A 16,018-nucleotide genomic window follows, 5' to 3' on the forward strand; every position below is an offset into this window, starting at 1 on the left:
TGGAATTTTCAAAATGAACATGGCAGAGCTGCAATACATACTTTATAAACCATAAAATATGTAGGCAAGCTAAAAGGGGAAAAAAATTAAACATGCCATCATGTACTTGCTTGAAGCTCTTCTTTTTTCTGGGGCTCAACTGGCCAAAAAGGAGTAAATACACTACCACACGAGAATCAGAAGACAAAAGGAGAAATTTGATACAGGAGAGAGACAACATTTACATTTGCTCTTCTTTATATACTCTAGTTTGAAATGCATAGACAACATAGCATTTCACCCATACACGTTATACAATGAAATACATGTTGATAAATGTTTCCAGTATTATTTTAGCAATAAAACCCTAACACTATATTAAAAAGACCCAGCAGGGGAAAATCAAACCATATAGTATTTTTAACTAACAAGATTCCTGATGTTGTTTCTTAAATTACTGCTTTGATATTCTACCATTTTTCACTGTATCAGCTTCCACGTAATATGAAAACTAAAATCAAGGATCTACAAAAAGGTCTTTCTATGAAGAATCAGCTCAATTCTGTACAACTATAACAAATCTTTTAAGTATTTGTCAAAGTACCAAAATACCAACATATTTTTCAAGAATCTTGATAGGCTGTTACGAAAATTAAATGAGTTAATATTTGTGAAGTGCTTAGAACAATTCCTGGCATTATAGTAAATAGTTTTTAAGTACTTAATAAATGCAAATTTCATATTGCATCAGAGGCGATAATCAGAAGAAATAGACTTCACCTGCCTCTTTCAAAAGTAATTTACAACATATTTTTGGTTTTAGCATTTAGCTTTAATGCCTCTGAAAAGCTAAGCAAGGTGGCTGAGCTAAACATATTTGCTCACATTTCTCTGCCCCTTTCTACCATATTTGTTTTCTTGGACCAAGGGCTTAAAGCAATTGTGAAACATTAACAGGAGGGGAGAAAAAGGAGCAATCATGGTTTAACAGCATGAATCTTAGTATCCCCAATGCTAAATACTAAGGTTACAGGCAATAAGCTCTCCCAAGAAGCGGTCTTTGGAGGCATGATAAGAGCAGCTGAAAATGTGTATACAACCATTAACTGTCATTTATACACCCTTTAATTTAAATAAATAGGATATAATTAAACATTGTTATCTCTCTCCTATTCCTCCTATCAGGCATTTAGTAACTCAAAACCACTTAGACTAATAAATGCAAATGCTTTGTGAGGGAAAAAATTTTACATTTCCTCCTCAAAATACTGGAAGAGGGTAAACAGCACACAGAAGAATTCTCAGTTGCCTGGACATTTACTTGTCCTTCATGGCTCAAGTCATACCAAAACACCTGACAGTTGCATGGTCCCAAACAGTTCTCAAAATTGGCAGGTTCATCTGCCCAATAGAAGATAGGGATATTTTGGCTTAAGGCATCTGGCCCATAATAAATAAGGGAAAAAATAGGGTGGTTTATTTTACTATCATTTAAAACCGAAAACAAACAAAAAACCCACTTTGGTCAAAGGGTAGTCATTAAATACACAAGATTTTTAAAAATTTCTTTCAAAATATAATCAAAATATATTGAAAATACATGTTTTATATTGAAATATATTTACAATGTTAATTTCTTCTAAAGGAAATCCATTAAAATAAGAAAAATAAAAGCTATTAAACATACATTTTCATTCTTTAACCTACAAACTCTAAGATTCTTTTTTTTTTTTTAAGACAGAGTCTCACTCTGTTGCCCGGCTAGAGTGCCATGGCGTCAGCCTAGCTCACAGCAACCTCAAACTTCTGGGCTCAAGCAATCCTTCTGCCTCAGTCCCCCAAGTAGCTGGGACTACAGGCATGTATCACCATGCCCAGCTCTTTTTTCTGTATATATTTTTAGTTGTCCAGCTAATTTCTTTCTATTTTTAGTAGAGACGGGGTCTCACTCTTGTTCAGGCTGGTCTCGAACTCCTGAGCTGAAGCAATCCTCCCACCTCGGCCTCCCAGAGTGCTAGGATTACAGGTATGAGCCACCATGCCCGGCCTGATTCTTGAGATTAAAAGTATTGTTGCTGTCCTTCCTAAAATAATAACTCTTCTACTTTGTAGTCACCTGTCCCTAGGAACAAAACCATCAGCAAAATTTTGCCCTGAGAATATTAAAATGAACAATTAAGTGATATAAAGAATATTTATATAACTAGTTTGCCTACTTCCTTGCCTATTGTAACTTCCTAAATGGGTACTTAAAAAAAAGAAAAGAAGAAAACTCTTCCCATGAGTTCCTATATTTGCTTTTCTGTTTTCAACAAAATAAAGTTAAATTCCAACAAGTTAATAGGTATTGGTACTACCTTGAGCTTTTTGGAGGAGATGGTTTATCCATAAACAAAATTTGAATTAATGGTTTAATTTCATTTATATTTATTTAGATCTAAAATTGACATCTACTTATAGGATAATTGTTTAAAATATGAACAGGTAGCTACTCTAAAATAATAATTTTAATGTTATATTTATTCCTCCAAAGTAATTCACATCAAATTATAGGTCACTCTTAACTCGAAGATAAAGATTCTACTTTGTTTTGTTTTGTTTTTGAGACAGAGTCTCACTCTGTTCCCCAGGCTAGAGTGCCGTGGCGTCAGCCTAGCTCACAGCAACCCCAAACTCCTGGGCTCAGGTGATCCTTCTGCCTCAGCCTCCCGAGTAGCTGGGACTACAGGCATGCACCACCATGCCCGGCTAATTTTTTGTATATTATTTTAGTTGTTTGGCTAATTTCTTTCTATTTTTAGTAGAGACGGGGTCTCGCTCTTGCTCAGGCTAGTCTCGAACTCCTCAGCTCAAACGATCTGCCCGCGTCGGCCTCCCAGAGTGCTAGGATTACAGGCGTGAGCCACCGCGCCCGGCCAAGATTCTACTTTGTTTATTCCAAATATATTAATTTGCCACATGCTGGCTTGGTTAACATAGATTGACTATCAAATCATATCTCCCTAAGCACAATAAAAATTTGAGAGAAAAGAATAATTTTAGCCAATGGACTATCACTTATAAGTATAATTATAATTAGTATGGCAGGAACTCTTAAACTATAGGTTGGATCCCTTATGCTATTCAGTAAGTCTGGAGTCATTTTCTCTCTTAGCACCAAATGATATGTATTTATTAATATAACATGGATTTTTAGCAACAATATTCATCTGAGTAAACAAAATTAGGGAAGTATATCTGTTCCAAAAATTTAATTCCTAAGTCAAAGTGAACTATCAATTTTCAAAGAATTATAGAACACACATTACACATTATACTAAATATCATTTAATTTCTTTCATATGACAAATATCTTGTAAATTTTTTTTTAGAAACTCAGCAGCTTTTATATGGTACAGTCTCAAATGACTTTTCAATAAATAAAGCACCATCTCTGCTCCTTGTTATTCCTACTATTTCAGACAAATCATTCTCTGTATTCTAATTGTAATCATATTATGAAATTGATAAATTTTAAGTAACAACATTTCTTCTTTTGAGTTACATACATGAAAATGAAAAAATCACGTGTGCATTTCTCTCCGTCATTTCTCAGATTTTTTCCTATGGGGGAGAAACTTAACACTCTGTCAAGGAAGTTATCAAGAGAAAGGGTTCACTTTGAAATACAGAAGATTTAATATCATGAAAAAAATTTTTTTTCACAAGCTTTTAGAAAACTGCTACTTTTCTACACTTTTTAATGCTTAATTTTCACAACTACATCATAAATGGTTTTAAATAAAATTACCAGTTAATAGAGAATAATAACTTAGAAAGTTTTTAGTTAACTTTGAATTTATATTATTATGTCTAAAACTGCTGGGTTTTTCCTCCATTTGTACATATAACCATGAGTTAACTATATCATTCATTAAGATTGAGCTTCTAACAAAAGACCTTAACTCTTGATGACACTCTAAAATTGCTCCTCATGGAAAATTTTTTTTAAGAAAAATCAGTTCATCTCTGAACATGATTTTTCTTAAGAGAATAAGAGGGGAAAAAACTAGAACTTTCCTTTGGAAAATGTGTGTACTTGCACATGGGGTAAAGAGAGGTTCTCCCTGTAATGCCATTTAAACTCTAGCAACTCTATTAGTAAGCTAAAACATGAAAAATTATGTACATCTTCCTCTACTCCCCACAATAATGAAATGCACCATTTCTGGAATTCTGTAGAACTTTCAAAAAGTCAAAACACATGACAAATGAGAAACACAACTAATTGTTAACTCCTAAACATTCCCAGATTTTAAAAGGGTGTATATTTTTTAAAAAGTAATCTTCCTTTTAACTTCCGATAAAATGATTCTGAACTTTTTTGCAATACATTTCAAAGACAATCAGATCTAAATACACCAGATAGAAAAACAGCTACTTAATTTAACCAGTTCTTAATGCTTACCTCTCTTTCTATGAGATGATGCCAGATCCAAATCAGCATTTCGTCTGCCACTCTATTAAAAGTAAATAAATTTTTAAAAATTAGTTGTGAAAAGTATTTTAAGATTTAATAGAGTATCAGAATAAAAAATAATATGTATAATTAACAGCGATGCAATGCCCTACTTATTCACCAATCAAATCAGACTAATAAGAAAAGTCCCCAAAAACCCATTGAAAATATTTAAAAGAAAGCTCAGGCACATAACTCTCAGATACTAATTCAAAAAAGTCAAAGTACACATTAATTAACATTATAAAGTAGCAGTAGTTTCTCTTTGTTGTTACCTTTTTTTCTTTGGAATCTTTGTCTTTTATTTTCCAAATACAGTGTGATCTTATTAATACCCTCTAGATGCCTAAAGCCCTTGCAGCACTGTTCCATTTTCCAAAATTACTACTCCTTTCTATATCTTCACTTTCTTTTCAAAAGTCCCACTAGCCTTGGCTAGGCGTTCAGAGGAAGATAATCTGATGAATTCATGTTAACAGAAAAAGAACATAGTCCTAAGCCTTCTGGTAGTGTTTTTAAAAGATTTTTAAATGTTTTTTAAAACCTGTTAAAATAGAGAAGTCTCAAATTGCTTAATAAAACAGTGAAGGCTTTCAGGAACAATGGAAGTACATTTCTGTGTGTCTGGTGGGGAGAGATGCAGACAACTTTCTTCTCTGCCCATATGTACAGCATAATGACTTAAGTTTACACACAGTCTTCACATTACGGTCTTATCAATTTCAACTATACTCTACCACACAAACAAAAAAGTTGGTGTCAAAGAAGTAAGGCTGCAGAAGTGACAAAATAGATCCATTTGGGAAATATTATTGTAGAAAATCTTTACCTGGTCACACATATAGGCACATGTACCACGTTGTAGATAGACACATTTTGTCTTATACCCTCCCACTCACCCACATATATATCAACAGAAATAAGTATATTCTCAGGCCATGAGGTTCTCAATAAAACACCCAATGGTCATCACAATAGCTCCTGAAGCATCACTGTGTCATTCAATAAAACATTTTTTTCACATAGCACCTTTGCCACGAGGGCTCATGGAAGAATTAATCTCAGGCCTCAGAATGAGAAATATCTGTGTTTCGCTTGAATGACTAGATTGTTTTTATCATTTAGACACTGTGAGTCATGCAACACATTATGCTTTCCTTGTCTGGTAGCCCACCTATAGCAGAACACCACAGGATATGTGCCAAGATAAGCAAATCTTACCCTGAGCTTTATTTTCCTCTCTCAGATTTTTTTCAGTCCTAATTCATTTAGCTAATTTGTAAAGTATTTACTTTTGTATGCTAAATCAAATCCTTTGAGAAATGAGAGAGCTAGGAAACAGACTAGAAGGGGTAGTAAGAAATGTTGACAAGAATGACAACTGTCAAACAGTTAGGTTTGGTATTTTGTTTACAAAAACAGAGAAGTACACAATATATCACATAATACACTTTATTTTTTTTTTTATTTTTTGAGACAGAGTCTCACTCTATTGCCCGGGTTAGAGTGCCATGGTGTCAGCCTAGCTCACAGCAACCTCAAACTCCTGGGCTTAAGCAATCCTACTGCCTCAGCCTCCCGAGTAGCTGGGACTACAGGCATATGCCACCATGCCTGGCTAATTTTTTCCATATATATTTTTAGTTGGCCAGATAATTTCTTTCTATTTTTAGTAGAGATGGGGTCTCGCTCTTGCTCAGGCTGGTCTCGAACTCCTGACCTTGAGTGATCCTCCCGCCTTGGCCTCCCAGAGTGCTAGGATTACAGGTGTGAGCCACCGTGCCCAGCCCACATAATACACTTGATGAAAGGAAGTTAAAACAAGATTTGGCATTAAAGTGGTAACTTCAGTCATTTTAAAAAAGCATTTCATTCCCCAACAACTCAGAGTAAATGAAGTGTACTGGACATCAAAGATATAAATGGTAATCTTAAATAACTTCACGGTATAGAAAGGTAGCATATTTCAGGTGGAAAACCCCAGATATCTGAATTTAGAGGTTAGAAAGAAGTCAGAGCTAAAGAGAGAAATCATTAACATATATGTGGTAAATATCTATTCAACATAGTTATCTCATTTCTCCCAAAGTTATTTTTTTTTAAATTATTTTATGTCTAAAACAAACATATTACTTACTCTAACCAAAGCCTTGTGTATCTATACACTGAAAACAAAAATCCTTCTTTACTGAATCTAGGTATACCTACCAGTGCGTAACCTTCTTCATCTGATTCAGGCTGAGACAAATCAGATTCACTCCTCGATTTGATCAGTCTATAATTTGGACTTGCGTGGACTAGCCGGCTCTCTGCAGTAAGACTTTCACTCCTGTCTCGCATGCACAAAGAAAAGTTTTTTGATTTGGAACTGTCAGTGAACATAAAATTGAATGGAACTAGTAGCACAGAGATAACACACACAGATAGTGAGGAGTAATTATATTTGTTGATGGGAAATCCTAACGTCTGTTTAAGCACAAAGCTCTTCACAATTACATCAAAATAATTTGCATGTCACTAAATTAAGAGAGATGCAAGTAACTGCATATGTTTTTCAACTGCTGTTGTTTATATGTATGAAAAATTGTGCCTCCTCATTTAATCAGAAATTTATATTCCATGCTGAATCAGTATCATTGTTTACATTACTTTAAAGTCATCCTAGTCAATTTGAATTTCTTCCTTCATGTCTGTGTTAATATCAGAACAACCCTGTAACTTTGAGAATAAACCATTTCAACGCATAAAGTAACAAAGAGAGAAGGGTAATGTTTTAACTTTCTAGTCAGTCCCACCTGGTCATAAGTCCACCCCCTTCAGAGGCACTTGTTGAAGGTTGCTGCAACTGTCCTTCTTCCCTTCTCTTCTGAAGCTCATCGATCACTGGACTTACTCCTAATATTAACAGGGCACACCGATGGATCACAGAGTTGCAGGCAGCAGTGTACACATCCTGACCCTCAGGAAGGTCTGTGCTGACCCTTCGCTCTTGCTGGGACTGAGGAGGTGGATCATCAGCTCGAGTCCCAGACCCTGCCCCACTGTTCATTCTATCTCGGTCTCGGCTACGAGCTACTTCACGGGCTGAGAGGAAACACTGAAAGATTTCTGTAACATGCAACACAAAAACAAGGTCTTAACACATGGGGAGAGAAGAGCAAAGAAAATAACAATAAAAATAGTCAAAAAGTTTGGACCAAAAACTTACTAAAAGAGGGAAAAATTATTTTTAGACATTAAATACAGCATAGTTAACTTAGTTAAAATTGTATCTAAGTGTATTAAAGCATTGCACCTTTCATAAAAATTACAATAGGAAATACTCATATGCCTTCACAGAATTTAGATTTGGCTGATCCTATTTCAAATTTTATTAACGAATTAGATCAGTGGTTTTCAAAACGTGATCCCAGACCAGCAGCACGCATCCACATCATCTGGGCACTTGTTTGAAATGCAAATTATTGGGCCCAACTCAGACTTTATGAAACAGAACCTCTAGGAGTTGGGCCCAGCAATCTGTGTTTTAACAAGCCCTCCAGTTGATTTTGAAACTCACAAAAGTCTGTGTAGCACTAGGTTGAATAAAAATAACTGCTTATTTCTGAAAAATTCTGACTTTGGTATGAAAAATACCAGATTACAAAGGAAACCTACAAAATATAAGTTACATGAGTTATAGCAAAAAGGCCCCTTTCCCCTTCCAAACTCTATATAATTCCTAACACCTACACTTTCCTGTATCTTAAACACATTAAATAAGTGCAACCACTAAAGGTCTTTGCTGAAACAGAATCTGGTTACAATACATGGGGCAAGATTGCCTCCAGGGTCAGATAGCATCACCAGGAATGTCCATCTGATGTCAGCCCCTCCCCAATTACAAGTGTAAAAAGTCAGTGGAGTTAATAAGGTTCTGATGCAATGGTAGATGTTTTATAAGAGGAAAGGAATTTTTTGCTCAAATTTGGAGTAAGGATGGTATTCTTAAGGGGAAACTAAGGCAGAAAAGTTGGTAAAATACTAGATTCATCTGTCAATAGGGAAGTACAAACTTTAAAAATGGATCTGTGTATTTTATAGAATTATGACAATATTTTCATTATGATATTGAAAGTCCCTTGTTTCTATAAAAATCAAAGCAACAAACCCTCCTTGAGTCCAGAACCAGAAATCAGTTAAAATAGTTAAGAGAACAGTCACTAGAGTTTTGGGAAGACCTGGTTCTAATTCCAGCTGCTACTAACTGTGGCCCTAAGCACATAATTTGCTTCCTTAAACCTCAGTTTGCCCATCTTTAGAATGATGTAGTATGAGAACTTGTAAACTGTTGTGAGAATGAGTTAATCTATGTGACACACTTGACCCAGTGCCCAGCACATAATAGGTGCTCAAAAATTATACCTAGTTTAAAAATCATTACTCCCCAGATGACTCTTATGGTTTCTTTTATTGTAATTGAGGGTTATGCTTTGTTACCATGTTTTGCCCATTAGTCTTTGCTTCCAGGAACCTCTAAATTAAGTTTTAAATTCAATTGCAAAATTCTCTCAGCCTATTTTTAAAATACAATCATTCTCCTTCCCCATCTCCAACCCCCTTTTCTCCATTTGGACCTTATCTTTTTCCTCTTGTATAAATGGTTTTTGGTCTTGCTTTGGGCCATCTCAAAATCATTTTTAGAACTATGCAGAACACAAATAAATTGATAATAAAGTAAATGCCAAGTTCATTGATTAATACAATCTCAATGCCAAATGCATAGCTGGCCATAATGTTTTAGACTATAAATTAAATATACACTTTAAATTGAAACGGCCAAATTACTCAAAAGATACTAAAAGATATTTTAAAAGCTTTGATATTTCTCTTTAGATGTATACATAATTACCTTTAAAAATTATCTGTAACCTTAGAATATAAAAGTATGAAAAGTTTTATTCACCCAGCTGATAGTATTCTCATGTATACTCTTGATCCCAATTGAAACAACATGTAGTAAATGGGTGAAATTTATAATTTTAAAAGTTCTACACATGGAAATCAACATAGCTCTCCTAATAGACATGGAAAGGAGCTCTCTTCCTCACCACACAGAGGTAGGGACAACTTGGTACCCTCAGAGGATATATTTTGAATGACCTTATGTAATCACTCATGGGTGTCATTTTGTGCATGAGGCTCAGTGTAGCAGGTACTGACATGCCTGCTTCCAGAGCTTTTCAGCCCTGAATATGCAATCCAAAAGCATCTGAATGGCACTAGCACAGTTGTAAGAGCCCCCGGAAATGTTAACTAAATGCAAATTCAAATTAACAGTGGAATATCAGATTCTTTTAGAAAAACTAGAGAAAACTTGCCTTTCTCTTTCAAGCCATTTCCCCTACCAAAAAGAATCCCACAGTGTGTATCTGCAAAGTAAGAAGGGAATACTCACTGCCAGCTGTCATCACTTCATGTTCCCGTTCCTCCTCTTCATCCTCCGGCTCCGGATGCCCCTCTTCCCGGTCTCTCTCAGCCTGTTCTTCCATTTCAGCTTCTTCATCAATGGTCCGGGTAAATGAATGCTCCTGAGGATCAACATCTGCAGAGTCTTGGTTTTCTGAGATCTTAAAAGAAATTATCAGAAACTACACTAAATATATTTTTCAAAAATGTTTTAAAACTTCATAAAATAATTACCTTTTTTCATGGAAAATACTGCTGATATTAATAATAACACATGGATTTTACCACAAAAACAGAAAAGATACACTGAATAAATCCTAAAGATTAGAAAGTATATACACTATATATATATATATATATATATATATATACACACAGACACACACACACAGACACACCCACATACATACACAGACACACATAGGCTCTCTCTTCCTCAGTATTTTGTTAAACTGACATGCTATAAATTGATTCATATTTATATTTCTATTCAGCTGTAAATTCCTACAGAGTTACAACTTACAATAAGTTATGTTAAGCATGATTCCAAGCATAAAAGGTAATTAAAGTACATAATTTTGGTTATATTCCACTTTCTTTGAGCTGTGTATGTTACTATTACTCTGTATAAATAATGTTTAATAATTCTAAATTTAAAACGGCATGTTTTTAATTTTTTTTAACTTTGCCCCTGAAGAAACTGAAAATTAGAAATAGGGTAAGGATAAGTTAACTTCATTTTCTGCAGTGGTTATGCTAATTAGCAGTCGTCTAGACAGAAGAAAGAGTCCTTATAATAGGTACGCAGACAGTCCTAAACATCATAACAGTATATAGTTTCTCTCACAAATTTCAGTATAAAGTACAAATGAAAAATTTTAATTATGTCCTCAGATCCATAATAAAATTTATCTTGTCATTCATTATCAGTAAATAACTTAGGAATTTCACAGAGATGGAGACACTGAGCAGTCACACTCACACAGTACATAAGTCTGTATGTGAGTTTTAAATTTGAGCTTCCACAAAATGGCAAATTAATATATTTAATGAACTTTCAAGGTCACCAACAGATCCATAAATATTCAGTACATGCCAAAAGTCTACTATAATACAAATGTAAAGACAAAGTTTGGTTTTTTAAAACAAAGAACTAATTAATGAAGGGCAAAGCATCTGAAGAGTCAAGTTTCAAAGTAAGCACTTCTGAAGATGATGTATTATTATCATCCAGGCTTGTATTTATAATTACACTATCATGTTATCAGGATTACCAAGCACTTTACAGATCATCTCATCTTTGTTGCAAAAATTACTTCTGGACTGTCCTTCATAAATGGTTTCAATCTTCACTTCTGGTGGTGGACAACTCTAATCATTAGAAGACCTATTTTCCTTATATTCAGCTAACAATCATTCCTCATTCAATTGTTACCCTTTGGTCCTAGCTGTGTCCTCTGAAACAAGGAACATATTTATTTCCTCTCTTACACAGAAGATCTTTTAAGTACTTTTAAGGCAGCTATTATGCGATATCCCCCCTCCTTGGCTTTTATTTCCCGAGGCTGAGCATTTTTGATACTTTCCAGTTCTTACATAAGATGACAGATGATTACTCGACCTTTTTATCAATCCATGGTATTTCTTAATGTCCCTCAAAATTATGGCACCCCAAATTAAACAGGGTAATTCAAATGTAGTCTAGTCAGCATAAAAGAGAAGAAAAATATTTCCTATAATTTGAACCATTCAATTTATTATTAATATTTATGCAGCTTAAGACTAAATAATCTCTCTTAGCAACCATATCTCATTTGATAAATGTGAGATTAAATAAACCCTAAATCTCTTATTCTTCCATTTTTTTTAATAAAAAAAGAATTACTCAATATTTATTGGACATCTGAAATAACCAAGGCACACTTTTTTCTCACATAAACCAATATGGAGGCTATCTCTCACAGCTTGCAGAAAAACATAGAAATTAATTGATTTCCAACTTTACCCATCTGTCTCGTGATGATGACCTGGTTTGAATAAGTTCAAGGTTCTTGCAAGCAAGTAAACGACTTCGAACTTTGTATACACAACGGTACACTTCTGATAAGCTTTTACCAGGTTGATATCTAAATAAAGAACCAAAATAGAAAAGTTACCTAATTTCTAACATCATTAGAGCAAATACTTGTCTGAGGATAGTTTTAAGTTACTTGCCGGCTTTCTCCACATGCTTGACTAAGTAAATTTGTGTGTTTCAGAAGAGCTGCAAGAACAAATCTAGACACAGTGTCCAAGAGTGACTCATTACTTAAAGTTGCACTGTCCCAATCTGAAAATAAAAATGATGCATTGACATTTAAAAGGGCTCAGAAAACAGTTCAGAGGTAATTTTAATAGCTTTAGCTATCCAACACCTGAATTTTACCATCTTTCTTAACAGTTTCTTAACAAATGCACCTCATTAGACTGACTTACTATTCTAGGAGCTGGGGATACGGCAGTGAACAAAGTAAGTCCCTGACCTAACAGAGCTTATATTCTTGTTAGGAGGAAGGGGACACAATTTTAAAAAACATTAATATGACAGGTAAGTGCTACAGACAAAAACAAAGCAGGGTACGAAGAACAGCGAGTATTGTACTGTGGATTACTATTTTATATAAATAAGGTGGTCTGGGAAAGTTCCTGATAAGGTTACATTTGAGCAGAGATCTAAATGAAGTAGGGGGAGAAGCCATATGGAAACAGTGTCCTCTCAGAAAAAGCCAGTGCAGAGGATCTGAGGCACATTCAAGGAAGCCAGTGTGGCTGGAGCAAAATGTGCAGGTACAAGAGTACTAGCAGGCAGTAGAGAACTGACTAGGGATCGGATCACAATGGAGTTATAGGCCAGTACAAGTCATCCAGATTTTACTCTGAAGAAAATGAGAAGCAGCATTAAAAGGCTTTGAACAGAGGTATCACATGATCTAATTTGTCTTTTTAAAAGCTCACTCTGACTGCTGAGTGGAGAACTGACTATAAGGACAGCAATAGCAGAAGTAATTATTGCAATAATTCAAGTGAGAAATAATAGTGGTTCAGAACAGGATAGGAGCAGTGGAGGTAGTGAGAAGTGGTCAGAGCCATATGATATTTTGAAGGTAGAATTGACAGGATTTGTTGATGGATCAGATATGTGATGTGAGAATATGAGAAAAGTCAAAGTTGAATTTAAATGTATTTAAAATGTAGCTGGCATTTACTAGGAAAGGAACAGCATGAGGACAGTGGTCTGAGGGTAGGGAGCTGGAATCAGGAGTCTGGTATAGAATACTGTCTATTAGATATCCTTGTGTAAACAGCAAGTAAACTAGTCAAATATTCTGGTATTTGAAGCCATGAAAGTATATACTGTTAATACGAATACAATTAAGTGGGTAAGAAATGAAACATTTGGACAGAAATGAAGACAAGCAATTGAAAACCCAAATCACAACATTAGATGATAAGGACTAAACAAGTGCTTTTTCTTCACATTCTTTAATCCCATGTTGGCACACCAGTACTGTACTTTAAAAATGCAGCACATTCAGTAGATTCCAAATGGGGTGGGGGGGTTTATTGTGTGCTCTGCCCCCAGTGTAACTGCTAGACTCTCTTCATTTCATAGACTTACTAAATGTCTGGACTACCTATAAACAAAACTAAATAAGCAAAAAACATGCTTGGAAATATTTAAGCTTCAAATTATTTTTGTTTGAGTGTTTTTTGTTTATTTGTTTTTTCAGACAGTGCCTCACTCTGTTGCCCAGGCTACAGTGCAATGACTTCATCATAGCTCACTGCAACCTCGAACTCCTAGGCTCAAGCAATCCTCCTGCCTCAGCCTCCCAATTAGCTAGGACTATAGGTGTGTGTTACCACTCCTGGCTAATTTTTTCCATTTTGTGTAGAGTCAGAGTCTCACTATGTTGTTCAGGCTGGTCTTGAACTCCTGGCCTCAAGTGATCCTCCCACCCCAGCCTCCCAAAGTGCTGGAATTACAGGTGTAAGCCACCGTTCTCGGCCTTTATTTATTCTTTTTTTTTCCTTGAAATTATCTTTTTATTTTATTTTTTATTTCAGAATATTATGGAGGTACAAACATTTTGGTTACATGAATTACTTTTGTATAGTTTGAGTCAAAGTTTTAAGTGTGTCCATCACCCACATAGTGTGCATTGTACCCTTTAGGTGTGAATTTCCCATCCTGCTCTCCCTTCCTGCTTAGAATGGAACCAGACAAGGTTGCCCATTGTCACCACTTCTGTTCAATATAGTGCTGGAAGTCCTAGCCAGAACAACTAGGCAAGAGAAGGAAACGAAGGGTATTTATTCTTAACCCCTTCTTAAAACTCCTATCTCAAAAGATAAAATGTTACATCTTGGGGCCTGGTGCGGTGGCTCACGCCTGTAATCCTAGCACTCTGGGAGGCTGAGGCAGGAGGATCGCTCAAGGTCAGGTGTCTGAGACCAGCCTGAGCAAGAACAACTCCCGTCTCTACTAAAAATAGAAAAAAAATTTTTTTAAATGTTGCATCTTGGTTTTCTATTTCATTTCTCTATGCCTAGGTCAAAAATTTAATTTCAGGCCAGTTTAATTTTAGGTGGCTCATGCCTGTAATCCTAGTACTCTCGGAGGCCAAGGAGGGATAATTGCCTGAGCTGAGGAGTTTGAGATTAGCCTGAGCAAGAGTGAGACCCCATCTCTACAAAAAATAGAAAACAATTAGCTGGGTGTGATGGTACATGACTGTAGTCCCAGCTACTGGCGAGGCCAACGCAGGAGGATAGCTTGAGCCCCTGAGTTTGAGGTTGCAGTGAGCTATATATAATGCACTCTATCCAAGGCGACAGAGTGCGACTCTGTCTCCAAAAAAAAAAGATTTAATCTCAGACTTACCTACTTTACAGGTGAAAAAACTGACAAGACAAATATGACAGATTTTTAGAAACTCTTACAGCCCACAGGAAATCTTAGAAAGACAGCCTATATTACATACAAAATTTTTTCACGTTAGGTTCTTAAGACTTTCACATCTGTTCCACAGGACTGCTTGCTATTCTGAGAACTGCTATGACCAAAAATGAAACAGGACTCCAAGGAGCCTAATGTTCAATTTAAAAAGCAAACTAAAATAATACTGTTTGCTGTGAACCAAGTTTAACAGGAATTATCCTCCTATGAAATTTTTAAAATAATGGGTTCCTTTAAAAGACCTTCATTAAAGTTATATTCATTTCATACCAAACACTCAGAATGTTTCTACTATTCAGGTATAAAATCTATGCTACAGTGTAAAAGGAATACAGCAAATGGAGTCATACAATGAGTTCTTACCTTATATTTATATCTAGTTTTTAAAAGTTCTCATTGAAATATAACAAGAGGTAATGTAATGTAATAGAAAACCTAACTGCACATTCCAAGGAAATGATACAAATATGAAATATCAGAAAATACACTTTTTAGTAAACTTCTTTCTTCCTCCACTACCTATTTCTCCTCTGGTAAGAGTTATCACAATAGAATGAATGAATGAATAAATAATTAAGAAACAAACAAAATGGATGAGATTAAACTTAAAAAGGTATCATTGCACTGGTGTTTTAAAGATCTGAATAAAATGTATCTCCCTTCATTTTCTTTATAAAAAATAAAAGCCAATAAAAAGTGAAAATGTATTTACTTTTACCATTTTTATCATAGAAGGAAGAAAAAATGAAAAGCCAAAAAAGGGGGGGCGGGGAATAAGTAAAGATGGGAAAAGAGAGAATAACATGGAGAGAGACCACTAAAGATACATGATTCTGAACAATTCTAGTCATTGCTAAAAGAAAATGGGAGCTAAAAAGGAACCAAGTACATTCTTTGGAAATTTGTACATAAAAATTAATTTTATTAATCATAATATTCAAAACTGAAATACCACCACATACTTGCATAGTACTTTACTACTGCACTTAACAGTGTATCTTATCTCACACTGATATCTTCACCAGCACTCTGAAGTAAGCAAGTGTTTTGTTTTATTTGCTTTTGTTTTTGTTTTTGAGATAGGGTCTCCCTCT

The 16,018-nt window shown here is 35.1% G+C and overlaps 1 protein-coding gene across 8 annotated transcripts in view; it reads right to left on the reverse strand.

The window, feature by feature from the left end:
- HERC1 (HECT and RLD domain containing E3 ubiquitin protein ligase family member 1) overlaps positions 1-16,018 on the reverse strand; it is a 191,763-nt gene that overhangs the window by 85,853 nt on the left and 89,892 nt on the right. For all 8 annotated transcript variants that reach the window (XM_045540891.1, XM_045540861.1, XM_045540869.1 and 5 more), the window contains exons 20-25: positions 12,140-12,254; positions 11,931-12,051; positions 9,915-10,086; positions 7,273-7,585; positions 6,686-6,806; positions 4,427-4,478 (exon numbers count right to left, since the gene is read on the reverse strand). In XM_045540891.1, coding sequence (XP_045396847.1) covers positions 4,427-4,478; positions 6,686-6,806; positions 7,273-7,585; positions 9,915-10,086; positions 11,931-12,051; positions 12,140-12,254 — 894 coding nt within the window. The remainder of the gene's footprint in view (positions 1-4,426; positions 4,479-6,685; positions 6,807-7,272; positions 7,586-9,914; positions 10,087-11,930; positions 12,052-12,139; positions 12,255-16,018) is intronic.

The sequence above is a fragment of the Lemur catta genome, chromosome 1 (genome assembly GCF_020740605.2).
Source record: "Lemur catta isolate mLemCat1 chromosome 1, mLemCat1.pri, whole genome shotgun sequence".
Classification (NCBI taxonomy): Eukaryota; Metazoa; Chordata; class Mammalia; order Primates; family Lemuridae; genus Lemur; species Lemur catta.